Source organism: Phoca vitulina, unplaced genomic scaffold, assembly GCF_004348235.1.
Source record: "Phoca vitulina isolate PV1807 unplaced genomic scaffold, GSC_HSeal_1.0 scaffold16, whole genome shotgun sequence".
NCBI lineage: Eukaryota > Metazoa > Chordata > Mammalia > Carnivora > Phocidae > Phoca > Phoca vitulina.
This window is the reverse complement of record NW_022589719.1, coordinates 22,797,034-22,822,481: the sequence shown is the minus strand read 5'-3', so window position 1 is coordinate 22,822,481 and position 25,448 is coordinate 22,797,034. Positions and strand designations below refer to the sequence as shown.

At 57.1% G+C, this 25,448-nt stretch overlaps 1 protein-coding gene and 1 long non-coding RNA gene across 6 annotated transcripts; one reads left to right on the top strand and one right to left on the bottom strand.

Moving 5' to 3' along the window:
• On the bottom strand, positions 1–11,231 carry LOC116638233. Its single transcript, XR_004300667.1, has 3 exons — positions 8,534–11,231; positions 6,066–6,281; positions 1–159 (listed from the first exon to the last, which is right to left on the bottom strand). It is a non-coding gene; the product is annotated as an uncharacterized LOC116638233 (long non-coding RNA).
• On the top strand, positions 7,379–24,380 carry CHST1 (carbohydrate sulfotransferase 1). Of its 5 annotated transcripts, none has more exons than XM_032413984.1 (4): positions 7,379–7,767; positions 20,466–20,538; positions 20,970–21,066; positions 22,216–24,380. In XM_032413984.1, the coding sequence occupies exon 4, from the start codon at positions 22,258–22,260 to the stop codon at positions 23,491–23,493; it is 1,236 nt and encodes a 411-aa protein (XP_032269875.1). In that variant the 5' UTR covers positions 7,379–7,767; positions 20,466–20,538; positions 20,970–21,066; positions 22,216–22,257; the 3' UTR covers positions 23,494–24,380. The 5 variants fall into 5 exon arrangements, with proteins under 5 accessions (XP_032269875.1, XP_032269873.1, XP_032269874.1 ...); XM_032413982.1 differs by lacking the exon at positions 20,466–20,538 and adding an exon at positions 20,114–20,296; XM_032413983.1 differs by lacking the exons at positions 7,379–7,767; positions 20,466–20,538 and adding exons at positions 15,557–15,755; positions 20,175–20,296.
• The last annotated feature ends 1,068 nt before the right edge of the window (positions 24,381–25,448 follow it).

Here is a 25,448-nt window from a genome sequence, read left to right as displayed (position 1 = left end):
TTTAATTGTGCTTGGTGTTTGAATTTGAAGAAGTGGTACACTCCCGTGGGTTAAGGAAGGGGTTTATTGTGGAAGGTCTTCCTCCAGCCTGCGTGTCCAGCAGTGTGACTTCTCTTCCCCGAGGCAGTCACGGTTTCTGTGTGTCTCTCCAGAGATGATCTAAACACACACAAGCAGATATGTATAGAGAGTATTTTAAGACGTGTTTGCACACTATCTGGAAAATCATGTTTTGCACGTCGCTCTTTTTCATTTAACAGTCTATCTTGGCAATCTACATTAGTATACAAAGAGCTTCCTTAGTCTTTAATTATGGCTGGGTAATACTCCCTTCTGTGGATGTACTGTCATTTTTAAAAAATGAAATATAATTTACATGGAGCAAACTGCACAAATCTTCAGTGGACAGTGCAATGCATGTTTGCATATGTATATACCCAGGTGACTGCCACCCAAACAGAGTACTTTCCATTACCCCAAAAGTTCCCTTGTGCCGCTTCCCAGTCTAAAGCCCTGACTAGAAGTTCTGATTATTCTGACTTCTAGCTTCTCAACCTCACTTCAGGTTCCTTATCTTTAAAATGGGCGCAATGTTGGAACTGACTCACTTGCCCGGCATAGTAATTGTCCAACAAAGGATGGATGTCAGGTTTATTTAAGTCCCTGGTCGGTATTCATTCTTCTACCTCTGCCTGGGCTCTCCAGTTACCTTCAGACTCTCTCTCTCTCTCTCTCTCTCACACACACACACACACACACACACACTCACTCACTCACTCACTCACTCCTACACCCTCCTCCTCACTCACACATCGTCTAGCCATGGGGATAGACCAAGAGGGTCATTGTGCAAAGGCCAGGCTGTGTGAATGGCTCCATTGTTCCAGGGCTGAGTGCCCAGAGCCAGCCTGTATGGCACTGACCAGGGCTGGGCTGTCCAGTGGGAGGTGCCCATGGGCCCCTGACCAAGGGCTGACCACACCTGGCAGGACACCCACTTCCCCTCCTTTCCCAGAGGGAGGAGGGAAAGAGCCTTGGTTTGATCCAGGCCTGGGTGGGGGGGAGCCCAGAGGATGCCTCCCATTCTCTACTTGGCCTCCTGACTGGAATGCCAGGGCCTGGGGCACCTGCTGACGTACACGGTGACCTTGGCTCTGAGAGGCTGGGGGCAGATGAGGAATGGGGATAAGGTGAGAAAAGGGAAGTGGGCATTGAATGCTTGCTTATTCCTTTTCCCCTTCTGGTGTGCATGAACGTGGGGATCCTGAGGGTCTGGGGGATGAACTGGCCTGTAGGGAACCACCTAGAAGCAGGCCTCTGCTGCCAGGTGGCTCACACCCCAGAAACTGGTCCAGGACTTAGGACTGTGTTTGCCTTTGGGCCGGACTCCCCAGTGTGGGACTTCTGTGTGCTGGCATACAAGATGAGTCTGTCCACTTACCTGCGGAGCTTCTCCCGGATTCCTCAGAAGTGATGGTCTTGGCACCTATCTCTTGACCTTATGCCCTTTAATGCTGCCTGTGAGATCTGGTGCAGGGCCCACTCTTTCCCTACTCCTCACCATCTGCCAGCAGGGAATGTACCAGAAGGGCTTCCTACTTTCTCAGCAGCAGCCAGGCCTGGGGAGGGGGTTTGCCTTGGGGGCCAACATGAGGTGAGCCCCCATGAGCAAGAGGTAATGAGGGGTGCAGAATGAGGGCAGGTGAGGGGTATGGGGTCAGGAGGCAGAACAAGGAGGGGCTGGCCTGGAGGCAAGTGAGGGGATGGGGGGAACCTAGAGGGTGGGGGCAAGGGTTTACCAGACAAGGATCCAGACTTCCTAGGGGCTTGATTTCCTCCTGCCTCAGGTAAGTCCCCAGACTGGAATTCCTGGCTGCTCTGGGAAGCCCATGTCCCTAGAGTCTGGGCCAGATTCCTGGTGGCCTCCCAAAGTCCCAGCACACACCATTAGTTGCTCTTCCTTCCTATCCCTGCCAGCTTGGGCACCTGCCTCACAGAGCTTAGGTCTCGACGTGTGCCTTGCCAGTTCTCCGCTGGACCATGCGCCCGGTCTGAACCGTCTGATCCAGGGGCTGAGGCTACTGTGGGCAGGAGCAGGGGAGGGAGCCCAGCCCTCCCAGGATCCTGTCTCTGGGCCAGCCTCCCTTGCCATGGAAATACTCCAACAGAGGCCTGGGAATTACCCAGGATGTGAGTTTTAATTGCAGCCCATGATCCTCTTCTATCCGTCCCCAACTCTCACCACCTTTCCCAGTCCCAGGGCCTGTGAGATATTCCCTGTACCCTATTTTTAGATCAGACACAGACTCCTTAGGCCTTGTTTACCTTTGGTCAGTCTGTCCATCTCCTCATAGCTCTGTGGCTGGGTGTCTCCGGTGGGGTACCCGGTGGGGCCTGGGGTGAGGGGAACCTGAGGCGGAAGTTTCCAGATGAACACAGGCCCTGTGGCCATGTCTCTGCTTCCCCAGCAGGCAGGCTCTGGGAAGCACTGGCGCAAGCTGGATTCTAATAGCGCCACCTGATTCTCTTCAGCCTGGGCCTCCAGGGGTGATTGTGGCAATGGCCAGCAGAGTGGCTTAGGGAAGGTCAACATCTATGCGGGACCTCTTCTTCAGAAGGCAGCTGGAGCAGGCTCCTCCCTCAGCAGGAAGTGGACATCTGGCCTTCTCTGACTTCACCTTCCTCCCCGGAAACTTTGGGGGACTTGGATGAGACTGGCCTTGGCAAGACCAGTGCTGGACCATGTGATGCCAGAGGAAGGATGACGGAGCCTGGGGGATTGGCTGAGGACCAACACGGACCACTCCTGCTTCCCAACCACCAGGCCCAGAAGGGCAAGAGCCCTGGGCTGGCCAGGGTGGTCTGGGCAGCACGTATTTTGTGGCTTGGCTACTTACCAGAAGGAAATCACTTAGTTTCCCTGTTTCCTCCCCTGCACCAAGATTTGTTGACATCCTCTAATTTACCGGGGGCATTTTGTTCTATAACTGGAGAATGAGAGGGACTGTCTGTTGGGAGTGGCTCCAAGAAGAGAAGGAGTAAGGAGGGAGCGGTGTCCTCCTCTCTGGCCCCTTGGCCCGCCTTCGAGGCCAGTGGTTAGATGGCGCAGTCATCAGCAGGACAGTCTCTTTGTCGAGAGGTTCTGGGGCCTGCACAGTTGTGCTTCCTGGCCCTGGGGACCTCGGACCCCTGTGTTAAGATGCTGCCCTCCTCGCCTCTGGCCACCCAAGGTCTGGGGCTCTGGGGGCATCAGGAGTCACCCCTTTGCCTGGACATTAGCTTCCCCACCAGGGTTCTCATCCGGGAGGTAGGACAACACCCCGTGGCATCTGGCAAGTTCTAGAGCAAGAGCAGACAAACTCGACAGATGGCCAGCGCATAGGCTGGTCTGGGAGCAACGCTCTACTCCTCTGAGGGATTCACAGAAACCCCGGAAGGTGGGCCACTGGGGTGGCTTCTCGAGGGGCTTCGGCTGAGGACTTGATTGGGCAAGAAAGGGCAAGAACAGGAATTTTGAATTTTTGCCAAAATGATGTGGTTTTCTGAATCCAGGACCCGGCAAGGCCTGGCGACCTCTGCGCTCAGGGATGCGCGGGGGTCTTATGAGGAAAAACTGGGATCACATATATCTGAGGGACCAGTCCAGTGCCTGGCCCGCGGTAAGACCCTCAAATATTTGTTTTATTTCAACCCCCAAAAAGCTCAGGTCCCTTGATTTATCCAGAAGAGGAATTCATCCAGAGCAGGGTAGAAGTAGGGGATAAGAGGTATATAAGAGATGTATTCTTTGAAAAGTAGGAGACCCAACTGAAGGCTCAACTCACTTCCTGTGTGGCCGTAGGAAGTGAAGGTAAGTCACTTAACTTCTCTGGGTCTCAGTTTGCTCATCTGTGAAATGAGGGAGTTGGGTGAGCTTGCCTCCGAGGGCTCCTCCACTCTCTCCCGAATGGCCCTCCTCAGCAGCAGGCCCTCCATTTCATCTGTGGGGAAACTGAGTCTCCAGAGGACAGGTCCACTGGGCCTGCCCGCCTCTACCCAGATTTTCTGGTCAGAACTCTCCGTACAGGAGCCGCGGGCTCTCAAGCCTGCAGTCTGGGAAGAGCCAGGAGCCATCCTCCCGGGGTTTGCTGCCTTGTCAGCGTCACAGGTGAGACAGGGGAAATTGAGGACCACGGCGGCACATCTTAAATCAAAGCCTGGGCCATCAATCTCCCAGAACAGACTGAAATCACAAGGTGGGTGGCACAGAATGCCCCCAGATGGACCGGCAAGAGATATTAAAAAACTGAAATCTTGAGCCCCCAAATCCCTTAACCAATTTCCAGACACCCAGGGGCCTGCATGCTGAGGAGAGGAAAGAGCATGCTTCATATTAGAATTCTCCAGGAGGGCCTGGGGGCTCTATTTCAGGAAAACCCCTCTGGGGACCTGGGGGCTTCTGAAGGCCCTCTCCTCCTGCTCTTCCCTGCAGGCACCCGCACTAGCTGGGCTGGCTGACTGTGGCCTGGCAGAGGGGTGAGTGTGCGCGGCCAGATGGCTCGCTCCGGGGTTGGCTCCATTGCTCAGCAGCTCTGCAAACCTAGGCAAGCTGCTTAAACTCTTTGGCCCTCAATTTCCTCATCTGTAAAGTGGGAATGGGAACACCTCCTTCCTAGGGTTGTTTTGAAGGTTAAACAAAATAATCCACACAAAGCAAACAGCACAGCGCGCCTGGCACGAGGTAAGACCTCAAACATTAGCCACTAATATTAACCTTTCTATTATCACACAGATAAGCCCAGTCTGGCTACTGCTGCTTCTCACAGGCTCTCCTGCTCTTTTGCCTTTTTATACCCTATCCATCCCTCAAGCCTCAGTTTAACTGCTGCCTCCTCCAGGAAGCCCTCCCTGAACAACTCCCCAAGACTTCATCTTCCTCTGACTTCCAAGGCTACCTATTGTGCACTTGATCACATTGGCCACGAAGGTTCTTTCCCACTTCACTGTCTGGGATCCCAATTCCCCAAGCAAAGGTCTCTGCTTTTGTTTTCTGCCTCTTCTCCCCCCCACCGCCCCCCCGGCATGTCACTTGCCACAGTACGGTGTGCACAGTAGGTGCGCATGAAACACGCATGCTTGTTATTAATTGGGAGATTTCAGGAAACTGGAAACAGAATCTTGGTGTTCCTGAGACCAGGACCTATGTCTATTTTTAGAGTTTAAATATTCTTTAAAAAAAAAAATTCCAAATTCCACTCTGTCTTTACATTACAACCACACCAATCTTTTCATGTCAGCCAGATGTACATTTCCCTCCTTTCCACCTGAAATACACCAGAATTTGAAAAATGAGGCGCTGGATCTGAGAGTGTGAGATAGAGAAGGTGTTCTCTAAACCCTGACTATTCTTGTCAGGCCGAAGTCTCAGGGAGGGATTAGCTCTGGGTGAAAGTGCAGGTTCTGATGGCTCAGCTCTGTGCTGTTAGAAGCTGGTTTTCTACGGAGGGACAAATGGAATTTTGAAACATGAAGTCCTTGCTTCTGGAAGGTCAGCACTCTTGTGAGCCATCCCAGAGCACTGCCACTCTGTGGGGGGCTGGCTGGGCAACGGATCTAGTCACCTTGAAATCGGGTTGGAGGACCAGAACTGCCATCCTCCTGGCTGCGGTGGGTGGAGGGCAGGTGGGGCAGAGGCAGGGCAGGAAAACACACCAGAGGTGATCGGGGATCACACTGGGTCACACCCCGGCTTGATGGGGATCCGCTGCCAGACTCGAGGTGGGTGGGCTGGGGGGGTGGATTTACAATTAAGAATTTGCAATTGTGACCAAGACAAATGACCCTTGGTCTGGTGGGATCCTAGGGGCGGGGGCCTTCCTACCATCTGGTTCTAGGTGGAGAGAGTTTCTTGATGGTCTGAGTCCTGGGTGCCCCAGAGAAGTACAGGGCCCCCATGATCCCCTGGGTGGGTGAGTGAGTGACGGCTACCCTGAACACCCACCAGCCGGTAACAGTAACAACACGGTGCAACTATTAAGCACTCGCCATGTGCCACACACTGTGCTGAGTGCTTACATGCATCTTACCATCTGGCCCCAGGAGGTGAGGACCAGGATCTCCATCATCCGGACCACGATCTCCATTATCCCGACCAGGAAACAGGTGCCAAGGCTTTCCCAGGCTGCCTGGAGTTTTCAAACCCTCCGTGGCTCTGGGGCGAGTCTGGGAGTGATGGAGAGGCTACAGCTGGAAATCCGAGATTCAGATATGGGTGCAGATGGAAGCTGACTGCCTTTCCCGGCCTGAGAAGATAATTGTTTGGTCGGAGCTGAGGAGCAGCACGGGGTCCGGCGGTACAACCACCTACCCCTCTGCAAATGAGGAAACAGGCCTCCGTGGGGGCAGAACTGGGATTCTCTGCCCTGCTCTCCAGCCCAGGGGCTGCTGATCACGTGGTACTCGGCCTGCTTTTCCCTTCCACTCCGGAGAGGCCAGGGGTCCGTTTGTCTTGTCACCAATGAGTCCCTGGTGCCAATGTAGGCCTGGCCTTCGGGAGATGTTCAATCAATATTTGTGCAAAGAACGAAGGACTGAGGTGCTCAGCCTGCTGGCTCTGGCTGTGAGAGCAGATCTCCCCTCCGGAAGGGCCGCAGTGGCTGCACATTTCCACCTAGGAGTGCCCGTGGCAGTCTGGTGGGAAGGGGGTGGGACTGGCCTGGAGACTGTCCCCAGCAAATCCACCTAGGGGTGCCCCCACCAAGCCACCCCTAGACCCCGCCCAAGAGGCATAACTGGAGCAGGGCAGATGATTCATTTCCACATCTGCGAGGTAAAGGTGGAGGGTAACGGGCTAGGGGTGTGTATTGGGGGTGTTGGCACCGAAAGGTGGATGGCTCCCGTTCTGGGTTCTGGAGTCCCTCCGTTGTGCTGGCTGGGGACGGGGTAGAGGACATCTGGGCCCGGGGCCAGGTTGGGGCCCCAGCCGGACTTCCTGGGGGGCACTCAGGCCGAAGGCCCTCGGTGAGCGCCCTCGGTGGGAGGGCTGGGAGGGTATGGGAAGAGGTGTCAGTGGGCGGCCCCCGCCCTCGCCAGCCGACCCCCTGAACCCCGGGGTGTGGGTGTGGCTCCCTCCGGGCGGGGGTGGGGGTTGGCTCGGGAGCCGGCCTGCGGAGGGGGCGTCCGGAGCGCTGGAGGCTGGGGCCGCGCGGAACTGCGCGGGGAGCGGGAGGGCGCGCGCTGGAGGGGTGGGGAAGAGCAGGGGGCGGGCGGCAGCCGAGGGGCGGGCGGCTTCGGGGGGGCGGAGCCCGGACCGCAGCGCCCGCCGCTCGCTCGGCGCTATAGCCGCCGCCGCCGCCGCCGCCGCCGCCGCTCCGCGCTCGGGTCGCAAGGCGGGCGGGCGGGCGCTCGGCGAGAGGCTCCCGCGCCTGCGGCTGCTGCTCTCCTCCGGCGCCCGGGGCTGCGGCGCGCTGGGTCCCGGCCCCTGGCCCGGCGCCCCTCGGGCCCTCGCACCCCGGTCCCCAGTCCCGCGCCCTGCCCGGGAGAACGCTGTGCTCTGGCCGGGCCGCCCCGGGCTCGCGCCCCCGGGCCATGAAGAGGGGCCCGTGAGGGGCGCGCGGAGGCGGTGGAAGAGGAGGGAGGAGGGAGGCCGAGGAGGAGGGCGCGGAAGGCGGAGGATGCCGCCGCCGATGCCGCCGCCGCCACCCGCCGGCCCCCGGCGAGCCTGACTCCAGACCCGAGGATGGAGCCGGCGCTGGGCGCTGCAGCGGCTCCCGGTGCGCCCCCCACCAGGTATCGGCCGGGCCCGGCGGGCCCCGGGCGGGCGGGAGCGGACCCTCGCCGCAGCAGCGGGAGGGGCGCGGGCGCGGTGGGAGACGCCCCTCCGCTCGAGGACAGTCGCTGCCGGCGGTGCGGGCCGGGGGGGTGGGGCGGGGGTGGAGGCCAGCAGCGCGTTGGGCGCAGGAAGGGCTCCCCGGGGCCGGTGGCGGGTGAGCGCCGCGGCCACCCCAGCCCTCCCCGCCCCCATTCGGTGAGGGCAGCAAACTTGAGACGCGCGGCGGCCCCGAGGCGCCCCGCTCCCGGCGGCTGCGGAGCGCACTCGGGGGCTTCCCGGGGCTCACCGTCCTACAGTCTGCCCGGCTCGGGGCTGCTGAGGCGCCTCGAGACCCTGAGGTCCCACGCCTGCACCAACTTTCCAAACCAGGGCTGCGCCCGGAGGCAGGGGGCTGCCCCTGGCTTCCTGCCCCCGGCCCGGCTCCGAGCCCGCACCAATCACCCAGCGTTGAGCCGGATGGATGGTGCAGAGACCCCTACGCGAAGGCAGAACCACCCTTCTGCTCTTCTCTGGGTTACACCCCGGAGCAGCTCCTCCCAAGCTCCAGGAGCGCAATGCTTGCTTTCACAGTAATAGCCCTAAGTAGCCCTGGCCAGGATGCTAGGGGTTAAAAGGTAAGACCTGAGGATCGTCCTAGGGTGGCACCTTAGCCTGATTTGCCATGCCCCAGGGTGCTCCCTCCCCCATCCCAGACCTGCGGGTTCCCAGGATTAGGTTCCTCACCTCTGGTGCAGGTTTCCTTCCGATGGACTTAAACACTGTTCCTAAGCAGAAGGCTCCTGAGAAGGACAGCCTTGAGCCCTGCATCTTTTGGAGGGCTGGTAGGGCTGGGAGCAGAGGGGACCTAGGATTAGGGGCAGGAGGCAGGCCCCCTGGCTGCGAAAGTAGCTGCTTTGGCAAGGCAAAGGAACTGTATGCATTAATAGGAAAGCTGGTGGGGGCTAAGGGACCAGGTACCCATCTTTGGGGCTTTCTGGATCCCTTACGATGGGGCTGGCTGTCTTAGACAGAGCCCTTACCTGGGCAGGCGATTCCAAGGCTCCAGTCCTCAGCAACTGGGGACACTCACAGGCATCACCATGACCCTGTTTCTTTTTCCAAGTGTTCTCACCGACATGACTCACACATTGGATTCACCAGGGAGGTATCAAGCCGCCAACCTGTTCTCTTCCCCTCCTTCCTGGGTCTTCAGGGAGCAGCTGGGGAAAGGAGGGGGTGGATTTGCTGCCCTTGGGCCTTAGCCCCCTGTGGGAGGCCAGGAGCCTGGCACTGTGAACTTTCATTTCCCTGCTATGTCTCCACTGGGACAGGTGAGCTGCCCTAGGCCAGGCCAGGGTGGGGGCAACGGGGAGGAAGTCTCTGCTAATGATCCTTCCAACCCTGCCGGGGCTTTGAAATCCTGGTCACGCCCCCCCGCCTGGCACATATACTTAACAGCCTCCTCATCTCAAAGCAGAAACACATTTCCCCCCTAAAATCCAAATTTCCCTCTTTGCTAAATATTGCAGTGCTTTTGGCCAGAGGTTTCCTCCTCGGCATTGAAAGTCAAGCTCCTCTTGCAGACAGCTTTCCTCCTCCCTGGCCTCTCAGCTACCTCTGCCACGTTCAGGCCCCAAGTGGGAAGGATGCAGATCCCCCTTACCTCCCTGCCCCCCACCCACAGGGTCTTAGTTCCCGAGGAAGGGTGGTGCTCATGGTGCTGATGTAGGGGTCGTGTTTGCTGGCTGCAGACACAGACAGGTGGACATCTGTGCTCCCCTGAGTCTGCAGAGGGGCCCAGAAGGCTGGTTCTCACTGGGGGGCAGGCTTGTACCCCTCTGGGTTCCCCTTGCCCACGCCCCTGTCTCCTTCCCTTTGCCCATTGTGGCTCTCTCTTTACTTTTCTAACTCACTCTGCATTGGTGCGGGGAGGGAGCATTTGATATTCATAATCTGGTTCAGAGAAGGTCCCGAAGCCCTGAGTCACTGTATGGTTTCCATGGAAACAGACTTGTTCTGAGGACTCGGGTAGCGCAGCAGTGGTGGGGGAGAAGAGAAACATATAGTAAAATCGGGCTCCACAAGTGTGGCAGGAGTTGGGCCAACTCCCTTTGATGGGGGCAGGGAGAGGCTGGGCAAGGCTCTGGGGTCCCTGCAGGAGGGGCTGCCGCTCCCCACACTGGGGTCCCCCCATCGGGAGCTGCTCAGCTTTCCTTGCGGCTCTTGGCAGACTGCTACTTCTCCATGGGCCTCCTGGCTAGGTGTCCAGGCTCATCGCTGCCACCCTATGCCTCACTTTCCTCCTCTGTGAAATGGGGAGGAAAGAGCACCTACCTCTTGGGGGGCTGTGAAAGTCAAATATGTTGATATGAGGAACGCACTCATAATGGAGCCATAGCAAATGTTCAGTAAGTGTCATTATTATTAACTCAGGGGGTTGGAAGGAGCACCGCCTGTGTGGTCACCTGGGTCCATCCTCTTGGGCAGGTGGTCTTGACATCAGGCAGGGCTGGCCTCTTGCTTTGGAAGAGCCTCCCCCAGCCGCCCCGGCTGGGAACCAGCCATCCATTTCTTCCTCCCACAAAGCATTTATTTAGGTTGCTGAGGGCCTGTCACCGTGCTAGGGAGGCCTGGCTCCTGTTCAAACCCCACCTGTCTAGGAGCCTTGTGGGAACAAATTCTCCAAGTCCAGATGGATGGGCAGCTTTCTGCCTCAGCCTCCTTGGGATCGGGCCAGAGGGAGAGGGACAGGACAGGTCCAGGCTCTGAGGATAGAGAGAAGAGTTTGGGATGGGGCAGCTCTTCCTGATCTTGGTGAGGCCCCTCCTTCCTGATGAAAGTGGGATCAGGAACTCTCCAGAAAGAAAACAGACTCTGCCCTCCCCCACTCCACCCTCCAGGTGAGAACTTCTATTGCTGAAGTGTTCCCAGCACACCCTGCGAGTCTGGACAGCTCGGGGCTCTAGCTGGGGCCCCTAGCGGATGTGTCATCGTCCAGCCAACAGGGAGAGGGGGCCCCCTTACCCCAAAGCACCTGCCCCGGCCGTGTCGGAGCCCTGGCTCGGGGACAGTGGGGGCACTAGGGGTGGCTCAGCCAGTCTCCCTCACCAGCCCTTCTCTGCCTTGCCACTGTCCTCTCCCTGGCCTGCAGACAACCCCTGCTCCCCTCCTTTAAGGTGGACTGCAGCTCCGAGCTCCCTCCCTCACGCCCCATCACGACCAGCTCTCCGAGACCCCTCCGGATCTACCAGCCCTTTCTTCTGTTTTACAGATGGGAAAACGGAGATTCTGGTTTGCTCCTGTGACCCGCACCCCAGCTAGCTGCGGCCACTCCCAGCTCCACCCCAGCCGTGGGGATGCCCTTCCCTCTTCCCTGGCTCTCCGGGTGGCCCCAGGTGCTGCCCAGCCCACACATCCAACCCCCCTCCCCCAAATAGCAGTTTCCTGCCAAGGTTCTTCCCCCGCCAGGTCTCTCTGGACCGCTTTGCTGTCCTCATTGGTGTTCACAACACCTTCCAATTTAATATCCTCTGCAAATTTCATTAACGGACTGTTTACTCCCTCTCTCAGGATCATTAATGAAGATGTCAGATAAGATCTGACCCAGTGCCGGGTCTGGGCAGCCCTGCCCCCACTCCCAGACTCTGTCCTGCAGCCCCTTCCCCCTGGGCTCGCCTCCTCCACTCAGGACCCTTGGGACCTGCCCCCTCCTGCTTTCGGCCCCATGACAAGTGCTTAGGGCCAAGTCTGTTTGAATTAATTTTGTAAGATTACTTGAGGCGCTGTATCAAATGCTTTGCTAAAAATCAAGATATATTACCCTGCCTGCATTTCCTTCATCTACCGGTCTTGTAATTCTATCAAGAAAGCTATCAAGTTTGTCAGGCGTGATTTGTTCTTTATAAATCCCCACGGCGCCACGTGGGGGCACAGAGTTCCCGCGTTTTCTAAATGTTTAGAGATTCCCTCTTTGTGTTTGCTCCTTGATTAGAGCTGGAAGGCTGGGAGCTGGGAATTGTGGGGAGAGCTCGTCTCCTCCTCTGGGATGGGGGGCGGGGCACAGCTCTTCCCTTCTCTGGGTCTCTGCTGGGGGCGGCGAGTTGTTTCGTGCCCATGAAGTCCGGCCCGCGTGCTGCAGGCCCCAGGCTGGGTAGCGAGGGTGGGGATGGATGGAGGGCCTGCTGCTCTCGCTCAGGGATTCTGCAGGCAGATGAGCAAGACAGACAGACAAGTCTGCAGCCAGCATTCCGAAGGTATCATTAATTGAGTGATTGCCTTGAACCAGGCACTATGCTCAGATCTCATTTAAGCCCCTCCCCGGCCCTGGGAGGTGGTGTGGGCTCCCCTCCCTGGGTACCTGGGGATCAGAGAGAGTAAGGCTGTCCAGGACCCAAGGTCTGGGTTTTGCCTGCTGCTATGGTGCTCCTACTCAAGGCATAAGTATAGGGTCAGGAGAGCTAATTGGGGTGGTTCAGACAGAGGGTTTTAGGAGGTCAGAGGGGGAAGGAGCGGAAGCCTTCAGGGAGAACCTGGGAGAGGTTGAGGACCTCACACACAATGCCTCATAGCCTGAGTCTAGTTCCCCACCCCGCCACTTCTGAGCTGTTGGAGCAAGTCACTTAACTTCTGGGAGCCTCTGTCTGTCACCTGTGTCATGGATCCGGCTGTAGTTCTGACTCCCAAGCTTGGAGAGAGGGTCCAATAAAGTGGGCACGAAAGGTTCATCACATGGGGCTAGGCCTTCAGCGAGCAGCCATCATGTCCTATCGAGGTACCTGTTGATGTGGGGGCAGAGACACTCATCCGATTTCAGATGGATGGCTCCCAGTGGGTGGCTCTCCCTACACGTCTTGTCCAGGAGACAGAAGGGTGACAGGGTGAGCCTCCCCAGCATCCTGGCACAGGGGCATCTGTGCATCCAGCTGTGGGCTAGTGGTAAGTTCTAGGCTTAGGGAGCAGGGAGACCTTATCCTGGTCTTGAGCCCAAACCCTAAACCCCATTCTAGACCATTTCAGGCCAGGTGGGAATAAAGACATTCTTTGGCATCCTCTTGGCTACGTAGGATTTGGACGTTCCTGGGCTTTCTGGCCAAGAAAATACACTTCCCTCTCCTTGCCTAGCCGGAGTGCTTCGGCTGCTGTCTGTCAGGTGTCGTACTGCACCAGCCGTGTCCACACCCATGACCTCTTCCAGTCTTTATGATAATCTTCCTTTTTGTCCTTCAGCTGGGGAGGGAGAGCCCCCTGGGAAGTGGTGAGGTGGCACAGACCTGTTTGGGGTGCCAGGGAATCAGGCAGGCAGGGCCTTAGGCAGCCCCCATCCCTCCGGCTGACACCCCGGGGACCTGATCCTTAGAGATGGTCAACTGGTGTTGGGTGAGCCCAGGTCTGGGTCAGGGTGGATGCCCAGGACCCTGGCAGCCATCTTGGCCCTGGCACACCCTGTCCCTGCCCTAGTCTCCAGGTGCAGGGTGATGCTCTTACTCACGGGCATGGCCTGGGAGCTTATGTATTGTGGTTAGGGCCAGAGCTTGGGGGTCCTTAGAGCTGAGCTCGAATCTGGACCCCACCACAGACCAGCTGCACACACCTAGATCGACCCCCTCATTTGTCCGTGCCTCACCGCTCCTCATCTGTGGAGGATGGCAGTGGTACCCGCGGGTAGCACCCACTTGAGGTGAGCCAGGACCGGGGTCATCTCTGGGTATGGGCTCCCACAGCCCCCTCCATCCTGTGTGAGAGGCTCAGGTGAGCCTCTCCCATGCCCAGCCCTCCTCCCCAGGGGCCAGCTGGGGAGGAGGCTGGAGACTCCAGCATCTGGGGACAGATGGCCCCCCTGCCAGCCCCTCCAGCAGAAGCTGGGAGGATGGGCCGAAGCCCCGGTATCCAGGGGGTGGAGCCTCAGTACTATTCGGGCTCTGGCTGTGGCTGCTGAGGAGGGGTGGTGGTGGTGGGGGGGACAGGAAACCGGGGCCTTTCCGCCCAGTGTCGGGGCAGAAGGGTCCGCCTACCACAGGCCAGGCTGTGGTAGGACCGGCCTGAGGGAACCGGGCCCTTCTGACTCATCCGTCCTCCTCCTCTGTGAGGCGCCGGGCACACTGGGGCCTTGTGCCAGGTGGTCAGTCACTCTCCCCACTGCTGGGGAAAACTTTCCTTGGGTCGGGCCAGGACCCCGCCAACCCGCTGGGCCCACAGCAGGACCGCGAGGCAGTCTCTGCCACCCCGACAACAAGTGTCTCCAACCACACAGGCTGTTCGAGCTTTGGTGGAGGAGGCTGGGGCATCTGTTTTTACTTCCTTAAACATTTTCAGTCCATTACAGCTGGTCTGTAGGCTTGAGTAGCTCTTGAAAATCACACTCCTGATTCTTACTTAATGAGCACGTGCTCTGTGCCCAGCACTGTGCTAGGCTCTTGATGTTTCTTGGCTGTCTCACAACCCAAATATTTGGAAGGTTCTGTGACTACCTTTCCCGTTTCACAGATAAGGGCAACTGAGGTCTACAGAAGTTACATGCCGCGCTCGGGGTCTCGTAGCCATCAAGCCGTAGCAGTGGGGTTCAAACCCAGGCCTGTCCGGCCCCACAGCTGGGATGCCCAAATACCACCCAGTTACACCTGTGGGTAACTTTTCAAGGACGCTTGAGGCACCCAGGGGGTCTCCAATGTCATTATGTGTGGACATCAGAGGGATCTGCTCTGGAGATACCAGAGCTCCTAAGAGGCAGCTGAGTGTCTCTGCTGAGGGTGAAAAGTTGGTGGACAGTCAGTCACTTTCTGGAACCATGACTGTGAGAACTTGCCCCACTCAAGGTGCCTGAAGGAACTATGGGTTCTGCCTATGGGGTCCGTGGGTAGATCCAGGGCCCGGGGACTCTAAAGACTGTATACAAACACCCTGTTTGTGTTGGTGCAGATTCTGGGGAGAAAGTCTGCAGGCCTCCCAGTGTTTCAACTTGTGGGGGCATCACCCCAAAGGGAAGTACTATTACCTCCTATCTCCCCTGGGCTGACCCAGACCACAGAGGCTGATTCTGGACCCCATGGGATCTCCTTCCCTGGAAGGTTGCACTGGCTGAATTATGTGCTGGCATACCGCTCACCTTGAAGGATGTTCTGGAACACAGCCCCATGAAACTTGTCCTCGGGCTTATTAGGTACGAGCTCTTGAGAATGGCAGGCTGTGCTCACGGCTCTCTCTAGGAGACCCCTCGGGAGAAATCTTTTACTGGATTTAGTACCAGGAATAGCTGGGCATCTCTTGAGCAGATGGTGTAATTCTCATCTCATGGATCCTATGAAACATGAAATGAAATATTTCCCTTTTCCCGTTGGCCACCAGGTAGCTCTGATCCATCTGGGTAGCCCAGAAGTGTCTTGGCTCTTGTATGCTAATCTGGCTTCTAGTTCTTTCGGACTTTCATACCCTTGTTTTTCACTTACCTCATTTCACGACCTCACTTTTTTTTTTTTTTAAGGAAGAAAAAAAATACCTTGCTGTTTTATATGTTTTAGCTTTAACTAAACAAACATCTCTGGTGGGTTGTTGGCTACCGCTTACCGCAGACCCAGGGATTAAGCACTTCCTTTCTGCAGTCTCTCCCAGAGGCCTGTTTGCCAACTCCTTCCTCCCCATCCTGTTCCCCCTGCCCCTTGTTCCAGTTCCTGGGGCTCCGGGGCCTAGGGCCCCTCCGTACTGGCTCCTGAGGCTGGTTGGAAATCTCATGTTCAGGATCTTTACTCTTTGCCCTCCCTATCTCCTCAGAGTTCCACAAGCTGTTTTTAGGAAGAAAAAGTGGGGAGGGGAGTCATTTCCCCAACTCAGGCTTCCGTTCCTCTCCGAAGCCCCACGTCCCCTGGGAGGTCTCCCTCTTTTTCAGCTCCTGCCCTGTCTTTCTCGGCAGCACCCACTGACTGCTGTCCTTCGCCGCCTGCCTGAGCAGACAGAGCCCAATTGTGGCCGAAAGGTAGTGACTTTGACCCTGGTGCCTTGGAAGTGGGGGAGGGGAGAGCCAGCTGGCAGTGCCCTGGGGGGCAGATTAGGAGGCACAGTGAGTTACCAGTGTGATTTCAATGCCCCACCCCTCCAGGTCTTGCATGGGGTGGCTTTGCTCTCTCCCAGAAAGTTAATAAACTCAAATGGAACTGAGAGGCTCAGTGTGAGCTGCCTTCCTCCCACCGCGGTCTCCTCGCCCCTCCCACCGGGGCAGCTGGGGTTACCAGATCAGTGGTTGTATATGCATGTATATAAATACTCCCCCCCACACGCATCCCCTTTTTAAAAACAAGAAGTAGCAACCTACCCTTGCACATGTGTTTTCTGGCTCTAGCTTTTTTATCTTGGGCGATGGCTCTGCATTCAGTGTATACAAATCTGTGGAGGCTTCCCTGGTACGGGCAGTTGAAAAGAAAATCCTAGGGCAGGGGAGAATACTGCTCGTAAGGGGGTTGAAGCCTCTGAGGTGCCCATGGGTGGGCTTTAGGGGGTCCAGGAGCCTTCTGATTGTGTGTAAAGTTGTAGATACAAATGAATCTTTCTGGAAAGAGGGACCATGTCTCTCCAAGGGGCCTGTGGCCCAGAAGAGGCCAAAGCCACAGCTCTGGGTTGGATGGAGTTTTATAGAGTGGAAGCTGAGGCTGGGGGGGGAGGCTAACTCAGCAGAGGGCGGAGCCCTTTGGCTCTTAGGCCCCATGGGGGCCGCCGTGGACTGGGCTGAGGGGATGGGGCCCAGCTGCCAGCCCAGCTATCTTGTTGGAGGATGACTGGGGCTTTCCCGCTCCCAAAGGACCATCCCCCTGCCAGCAGTGAGGGGGGTCCTGACTCTGAAAATGGAGCATGGCGCCTTCCTGGGACCAGAGAACCCCAGTGGTCAGAGCTCGGAGGCCCTTAGAGTAGCTGGATCTATGGAAATATCGAGGCACAGAGGGGCCAGGGGATGAGTCCAAGGTCACCCAGCCAGAGAAAGCAGAGGCCGTTCCTGCCTGTGATACTAAGTTCGGTGTTCCTTCCTCTGGGATGAGGAATGAGACTGGGAGGACAGGCCTTCTGGATGAGGTGAGGCTGCGTGTTGCTGCTTGCCTCTTGGAGTGTGGGTGCACAGAGCAGAGGCCACAGCTCGGGTGGGGGTGTCATCACCACACCTCAAGGCATCCTGCAACATCACCTCCGCTGGCTGAATCCTCACACGAGGCCACAGCTAGAGGCCCCGAATTCCGAACCCAGCTAAGAAGGCAGGGCTAAGAGGCTGTACTGCAGGATGTGGCCACTAGAGGGCAGCAGGCAAGCCGCTGCAGGGCTCAGCTGCAGAAAGTTCTCAGGCTGGGAGAGGAGCGGAAGGAAGAAGGGGCAGTGAGCAGAAGCCTGCCAGGCGGAGGTCTGGGCACCGCAGCCAGGAGGAGGGTCTGTCTCACTGTCAGAGTCGGTGAGATCTGTTCTCAGGTGCTTATGCGAGACACAAAGCGGACAAGACATTTAATGATGATAACAGTCATGTACATTTATCGAGTGCTTTATGCCGGGCACTGTGTTAATTAGTCCTCACAATGTTAAATGTGAGTCCTCACAATGTTAAATGTGAGTCCTCACAATGTTAAAATGATCCCCATTTTTCAGGTGAGAAAACAGAGGCCCGGAGAGATTCAGAAACCTGGCCATCAGTGGGGCTTTTGCCAGAGCCCATGTCCCAAGCAGGAGGCTGTGTCGTATTCTATGCCTGGCATTGACTAAATGCCTCAAATTCTTTAAATTCTTGCAACCGCTACTATGGTTATACCCATTTTATGGGTCGGGAAACTGAGGCTCAGAGACCGCTAGTGAATCCAGGTCCACACACCTGCTAAGTGATATCCGGGTGGGTGTGGTTCCATGGCTTGAGCCCTGAGGTCTGAATTCCAGTTCTCCAGTGGGGAGGTGTTTTTCACTCCCACCCTGTGCCCTAATCTGAACGTGGCTGACACTGAAATCTGAGCTTTCTGCTGGTAGTTCACCAACTCCCCGGCCTTCCAACACAAGTTACAGATTCTGGGCTCCTCTGTCTAAGGCTTGTCTGGATGTTGACTACCCAGAGATGGAGGAAGGTCATGCCAAAGGCTGCTCAAAGCCCAGGGAGGGGCCGTGGGGCTTGCAGGCTGGCTTGGAGGACAAGGGCATTGAAGAGTTCCTTGCAGTGGCCAGAGCTCCCCTGGGAACAGTGGGACCTGGCCCTGGGGCCTCTGGTTTTCAGGGCAGATGCCTCCAGCATACCAAGGAAGCTTGGCCAGTCCTGAGCCCAGCTCTGCCAGGCTGGCAGGAGAGGGAGGGGGGCATTTCTAGGAGGGTCTGACTTTTTTCATCTTCCTGTTCCCATGCCCTCGCTTTGCCCTCCTGGGAGGCAGGGGGATGGCCTGTGGCTGGGCCTTTGGACACAGTCCCCTCGTGGATGCTCAGACTATACCTTGTGAACCCGAGTCCCACTTTCTTAGGGATTTATACCATCGAGATTCTTCAGTTACTCCTGATTTATTAGCCAAGGCAGCAGTTTTGAATCCTGGCCTTAAAAGTTTCTCTGGGTTGGGGTGGGGAGAGGTGGTAGGGAGAGAAACTTAAATGCTCCCCTGGATGGGTGAATTCTCCTTTTGGTACCAGAATCTTTGAGTTAAGTGAAATCTCTTTCAGCCTTCTGTTTCCTGTCTTGGTGGAGACCAAAGGGGATTAAATGTAGTGGGTCAAGGAGGAGGATTCAAGCATGGCCTCCAGAGCACACTGCCTGGGCTAGAATCCTGGCTATACCCCTTACTAGGAGTGTGAGCTGGGGAAATTCATCTAACCTTGCAGAGCCTCAGCTTCCTTATCTGTAAAATGGGGATATGACAACATCAACCACACAGGGTTAGTGTGAGGGCGAGAGGTGTTTTTCACTCCACCTTGTACCCTAATCTGTGATCCCCCCTGGGATAAACATCATGAATGCCCAGTAAGTGCTTGCTTCCTTCATGTTCCCCCCGCCCCCATAGTTCCTAGAACAGTGCCTGGATCATGCTCAATATCTGACAGATCTTTATGAATAAGTACAAAGAGAGTCCATCTTAATGATGTGCATTGGGGCGTTGCAACTGTAGACCCTTACTTAAATAACTTAAAAATATTACCTACACTATTATTAATGGTATTCCCTACCTGTCTTTAGAGGCATTTGTTTTGGGGCACTTAGGCAGGGTGGGCCTGCATTTTGCAGGAGAATCTAATTTAATGCAGAGAGGCAGTTTTCTCTGGGCACCTCATTGAACCCTTTTGATGAAGTCAGCATTCTCTGTGGCCCTGGGGTGAGGTAGGGGTGGGACGAGGGGTGTGGTCAGGGCTGTGGTTTTCTCTGATCACACTGGAGGTTCCCAAGAGTCTAGACTGTGTCCTTCCCATATTTACTGCCACCTGGTGACATGGTACTCTTCCCTATAGGTACTGAGTGGAGTTTCAGACTTAAAATAGGACTCCTAGGATCCAGAGCCTCAGCTGGCTCACTGTCATCTCAGCTCAAGCTCTGCGCCCCTTCCAGAGGCAACCAGACTGCTTCAGCTCTGTTTCTTCTTCACTAAGCTGATGGTAAAGGGACCAGAGCACTGGCCTAAGAGTCTGACACAGAGGGATTCGAGTCTCTGCTATTCCTTATTTGCTTCTGCACATTTGCTTAGTCTGTGAGCCTCAATTTCTCCATCTAAAAAATGGGAGTGAGAACCTTGCCCTCCCAGAGGAGGCTGTAAGGAATAGCGTGGTGTCTGGAGTTGGCTGAGCCAAGCAGCACAGCGGGTTTGGGAAGTGAGGATCCACGAACCACTCCCCCAAAGGAGTCACGCCAAATAGCGGGATGTGGGAAGAATATTCACAAAGCACAAGTTTATCCCCTCAGCCATGAGTCTTGATCGACAAGACCTTGATCAACAAGGCCGGACAGCAAAGGGAAGGATCTGTAAGTGTTACATTACAGATCGTCTGTACCCTTGTAATACCTGGTCTCTCTCTTGCCGATTTACACACAGGCCTGGGACATTAATCGAATGCATGTTTGAAGGCCAAGTGCATGTAAGCTGGAGGAACAAGGTCAAATCTCCTCAGAGGGAAAGAGCGTGGGCTCTGGGGAACCTGTGAGATGTGCGTTAAACCAAGCATGTGAGCTCAGGCAGGTCACCCCACTCTCTGTGCCTCAGCTTCCTCGCCTGTGAAATGGAGCTAATCCTGGCTTCCACATGAAGCTCCTGTGAGGAATAAATGAGCGAATGAAGGTAAAGGGCTTAGGGAGTACTCGACGGATGCTAACCGAAAAAATGCTACAGTCTTGGTGTTTTAACTTAGAATCCGCGGACAGCATCGAAGTCAGGAACGCTCCCTGGTCCACTTTTGCTTTGAGTTTTAGGTAGCCGTTCTGCTCTCTGGTGTGGTTGGAAGAAGAGCCTCCCGCCCCAGCTGTCCCTCCCGAGCGGGCCTCGGTGTCTGGGCTATCTAGACGGAGCTGCCATTTCCACCTGGAGGTCTGGGGTGAGCCCCCCTGCCTTGTTGACTTCCACCGAACCCCTCTTGGGGAGTCACTGAGAAAGTCAAATTTTGAAGGGTCAGGCTGCTCTGTTGATTTGAAACGCAGAGCCAGTCGGGGCTGTGCTCCGGCCTAGTTTTCTGGAATAACTTTGACTCTCATACCATTCCACAGTTGGCTGCCGAGCACTGTGTCTGGTTGGGTCAGTCTGGTCACCAGAGCTGAACCGAGCTAGGGAGGCCTCAAGGTATTGGTGGCCAGTAGGTTTCTTTGCAACTCCCTTGGATGGCGGGTGTGGGGGGTCCTCCCCGGGGTGGTTGCCTGTGTGGGGCACCAACTCTTGGTCAGCTGGGGGTGCCGGCTTGCCAGCTCCCTGCCCACTGGGTCCTGGTGTGAGGGACTCGGACTTGCCAGGAAGGGATGCGTAGGGCGTGGGGGAGGTGGGTGGAGGGCTCAGGAGTCAGGGGGCCAGATCCCCTGGGATAAAAGGTGGCCCTGGGATAGCTGGAGCCCTGAATCGGTGATAGATCTGGGAGAGCAACCAGGGCCCTTGTCAGCCGGCCCTGGGGGGGGGGCAGTCTGTGAGGACACAGGACATAAGAGGGAAGGGGTGGGAAGGGCGATGTTGACACACCGACCCCCCCCCTCAGAACGCTCCCCCTCCCTCTCTCTCTACAGTCTATTGCTCACAGGGCCTCTGCATAGGCTGGGACTGCCAGCTAGGCCAGGAGACCTGGCAGCTGCGGACTCCCCAGCTCGGAGCAGCCCCTCTTTGGTGAGTGGTGGAGCCCTTCCTGCCTTCACTCTGGGAGCAGCCCCAGCCCTCTGCCAGGGCCCGGGAGCTGAGCCAGCCTCTCTTGGGGGCGACTTCCAGATGCTCAGGCTGGCACCTTGCTCTGGACCTTCCCTGCTCTCCTGCCCCTGCCCCCCTGCCCCGCTCCCACCTTTGCTTTCTCCATTTCTTGAGATGCCCCTTCTGCTCCACCCCCTCATCTTCTCTCCATCCTGCCTGGTTCTCTGGGGCCATTGCTGGGTCATATGTGGCAGATTCTGCTCTGTGGACAGACAGCTGAGAGCTGAACGGTGGAGGCCCTTGAGGACTAGCCAGGGTGGGCCCCTCCCACCCCACCCAGGAGCCAGTTCACTCTGTTGTCAGTGGGGGTCATCTGCCCCACACCTGCCCCTTGCCCCAGTGGCCAGGAGCAAACCTGGAGGGTGCTTGGGGCCTGGGAAAGGATGCTTTTCAGCAGCCCCTGGATCTTTCTCTGCTCTGGGCCAGTTGACTCTCGTTGACCGTGGGGGTCCCAGAAGTCCTCATCTGGGTAACTGGTCACCTGCACCCCTAAGTTGGGGTGGTGGGCTTGACAAGTTGTCCCCCTCTCCTGGCCCAGTGCACGGATCCTCATGGTGTGCAGGACAGGAGCTCTTTTTCCTCCTGGGGTGGGCAGGGGATGGAGGAAAGATGCCCAGTGGGGAACCCGGTGCCTGCTCGTGGGGGTGGAAGATGCAGGTGGGCCCCAGAGGTGCTGGCAGGGGTGACAGGCAGTGGCAGGAGAATGGCTCGAGGCAGGAACTGCTGGGCCCCTGAGTGTGTGACCTGGGGAAGTTAGCTTCTTGCACAGTGGGGCCCCACTAAGGAACTCCAGGTTCATGATGGAAGTCCCCTGCAGCATTTGTTAAACTCTGCATGTGGGGAGTCAATTTGTTCGGTCCCCGGAAGCTCCCAGGAGTCCCCAGAGAATGTAAAGTCTAGCTTAGAAGCTGCTCAGTCCTTAGGCGCATGTATGAGCATCGGGCAGGGAATCCGGTAGGTCTGGGGACACCCTGGAGACCAGCCCGTCCAAGGGAGCAGGCTGGGGCCCCTGGCGCAGTGATGCATCCCGCGGCAGGCTGCTCCCTGAATGCCGCCCACCTTTGCCTGCAGACCTCGCATGGTGGAGAAGCAGCCCCATGAAGGTGCCTAGCCATGCAATGTTCCTGGAAGGCCGTCCTCCTCCTTGCCCTGGCCTCCATCGCCATACAGTACACCGCCATCCGCACCTTCACCGCCAAGTCCTTCCACACCTGCCCGGGGCTGGCGGAGGCGGGGCTGGCCGAGCGGCTTTGCGAGGAGGGCCCCACCTTCGCCTACAACCTCTCTCGCAAGACCCACATCCTCATCCTGGCCACCACGCGCAGCGGCTCCTCCTTCGTGGGCCAGCTCTTCAACCAGCACCTGGACGTCTTCTACCTGTTCGAGCCCCTCTACCACGTCCAGAACACGCTCATCCCCCGCTTTACCCAGGGCAAGAGCCCCGCGGACCGGCGGGTCATGCTGGGCGCCAGCCGCGACCTCCTGAGGAGCCTCTATGACTGTGACCTCTACTTCCTGGAGAACTACATCAAGCCGCCGCCCGTCAACCACACCACCGACAGGATCTTCCGCCGCGGGGCCAGCAGGGTGCTGTGCTCCCGCCCCGTGTGCGACCCCCCGGGCTCCCCCGAACTGGTGCTGGAGGAGGGGGACTGCGTGCGCAAGTGCGGCCTGTTGAACTTGACGGTGGCCGCTGAGGCCTGTCGCGAGCGCAGCCACGTGGCCATCAAGACGGTGCGGGTGCCCGAGGTTAACGACCTGCGGGCCCTGGTTGAAGACCCCCGGTTAAACCTCAAGGTCATCCAGCTGGTCCGAGACCCGCGCGGCATCCTGGCCTCCCGCAGCGAGACGTTCCGCGACACCTACCGCCTGTGGCGCCTCTGGTACGGCACCGGGAGGAAGCCCTACAACCTGGATGTGACGCAGCTGACCACGGTGTGCGAGGACTTCTCCAACTCCGTGTCCACCGGCCTCATGCGGCCCCCGTGGCTCAAGGGCAAGTACATGTTGGTGCGCTACGAGGACCTGGCCAGGAACCCCATGAAGAAGACCGAGGAGATCTACGGTTTCCTGGGGATCCCCCTGGACAGCCATGTGGCCCGCTGGATCCAGAACAACACGCGGGGCGACCCCACCTTGGGCAAGCACAAATACGGCACCGTGCGAAACTCGGCGGCCACGGCCGAGAAGTGGCGCTTCCGCCTCTCCTACGACATTGTGGCCTTCGCCCAGAACGCTTGCCAGCGGGTGCTGGCGCAGCTGGGCTACAAGATGGCCACGTCGGAGGAGGAGCTCAAGAACCCCTCCATCAGCCTGGTGGAGGAGCGGGACTTCCGCCCTTTCTCGTGACGAGGGCTCCGTGGGCGGGGGTGAGGGGCACATGGTGTCAGTTTTGATAAAATGGACCGTTTTTAACTGTTGCCTTATTTCCCCCTCCCTCTCCCGCCCGGTCTTTGTGTCCTTCCTGCCCCCCGACCCCCAACAGGCCCCGCCCCCCCTTCCTTCTGCCTCTTTTTGTCCCTGAAATTTGCACTATGTCTTGGACAGGAATCACTGGGGCGGAGGGGGCATGAAGCGGGGTAGAGCCCCCAGCTCATCCCATTCAGACACACGGCTGTTGGGTCTCTGCGTGGATGGTGACAATGTTTACAAGCACCACACTCACACATTCACATACGCACACATGTACACACACGGGCGCCCACGAGGAGAGATACCCCCAAACCATGGAACTTCTGCAGCATTTCCAGTGGCCCAGTGGTCAGGGTATGGTAGTTTTGCACTGTCTTACTTCCACAAGGTAAGAGGTTAAAAACAAAAAGGTCACCTCTCTCTAATTTATGAATGGTGTCTAATCCCTCCCCATCCTGCTTCCTGCCCCCAATGCCCACTGCCCCCCTTGGAGCAGAGAATCTGCCCCCCACTCTCCCCCCCCCCACACCCACCCCGGCCTGCCCTTGCCTGCCGGTGAGCAGGGTTTTACTGTGAGGTGAATGTGGACCTTGTTTATTTTTTCCAGTCTGTGGTGATGCTGTCTGTCTGTCCGTCTGAGTCTTGTGGCTGCCCCTGGACCAGTGATGGCTGATAAATCTTAAGGGTTTCTGATTGATCTTGGGGTCCATCTGTGATATTTCTTTGTGCCAAAAAGAAAAAAAAAAAAAAGAGTGGATCAGTTTGCTAAATGAACATTGAAATGCTTTATCTGTGTTTTCTGTAAATAAAAGAGTGCAATAATATCTGGGCGTGATGGTAGGACATTCTGAAGGGCCGAGGGCAGGCCTGGGTGGAGCCAAGCGTTTCTGGTTTGGGGGACAAGAGAGAAGGAGGTGGAGGTGGTGATTCAGTGGCCGGTCTCGAGCTTTTAGAACTCATGTCACCCTATCACTGTCAACACTGAGTTCAGTGGTTCATTTGCACTCAGTTGGTGGAGATGAGGCACCTTATAGCCAGGGGTGATGTTCAAAATATTTAACACGCAGTGTGGCTTGCTGACGCAACGTCCAGAGGTCAGGATGAAGTCCCGGTGACCCCTTCCTGTGCCAGGTGTTGCCCCTTTAACTGCTGGGTCTGGGGCCTGGATGGCTCGGGAGGGGGGCCATTCCCGGGGTGGGGTGGCTCAGAGCAGTGGCTGCTGATCAGCTGGCCCGGAAATATTTCAGCATTGTACCCAGGAGTGCAGGTGTACTGGTATCTACCCTGGCGGGATCCCAGCTGTGCTGTTTCCCTTCCCATCCTTGGCAGTCTAGCAGCTTCCTCCAAGGGAGCAACTTCCCCGGCTGTTTCAAGAAAACAGCTGGTCCCTGGGGTGGAGGTCACAGCTCTGTTGTCCTGGGACAATGAGAGCCCCCGGGATCAAGCAGTCCCAGTGGTCCTGGGCTTCCTGAGGAAACTCACTCCGGGGCTATAGTCTATGAGTCAGGAGGATATGGATTTAGCAGCCATAGCAGGTAGCTGGGGTAAAAGGAGCTTCGTCAAGACAGGCTATGTTGTTTCCTCCAGACGTGACAGCGTGTGCTGGCTTAAGCCGGCCAGGGCCGATACGGTGGCCCCGGGATTGTGTGCCCAGATATGAGGGGCCCGGGCTCTTTCCATCTTGTTGCTGCTCCATTATCCTGAGGTGTTGCTCTTGCCTGTGTTGTCCAAGATGGCTCACGAGGCAATGGGAAGGGGAAGAACAAGGAAGGAGGGCACAGCTCTGCCATTTGTGAGCAAACCCCCAAAGTTACAGAGGTCACTTCCACTCACGTCTCATTGGCTAGAACCTGGTCAGCAGGGCCGCATGTAACCCCAAGGGAGGCTGGGAA

Excerpts from the sequence above, each read along its gene's own strand:
- CHST1 (XM_032413984.1), top strand. The coding sequence starts at position 22,258 with ATGCAATGTTCCTGGAAGGCCGTCCTCCTCCTTGCCCTGGCCTCCATC.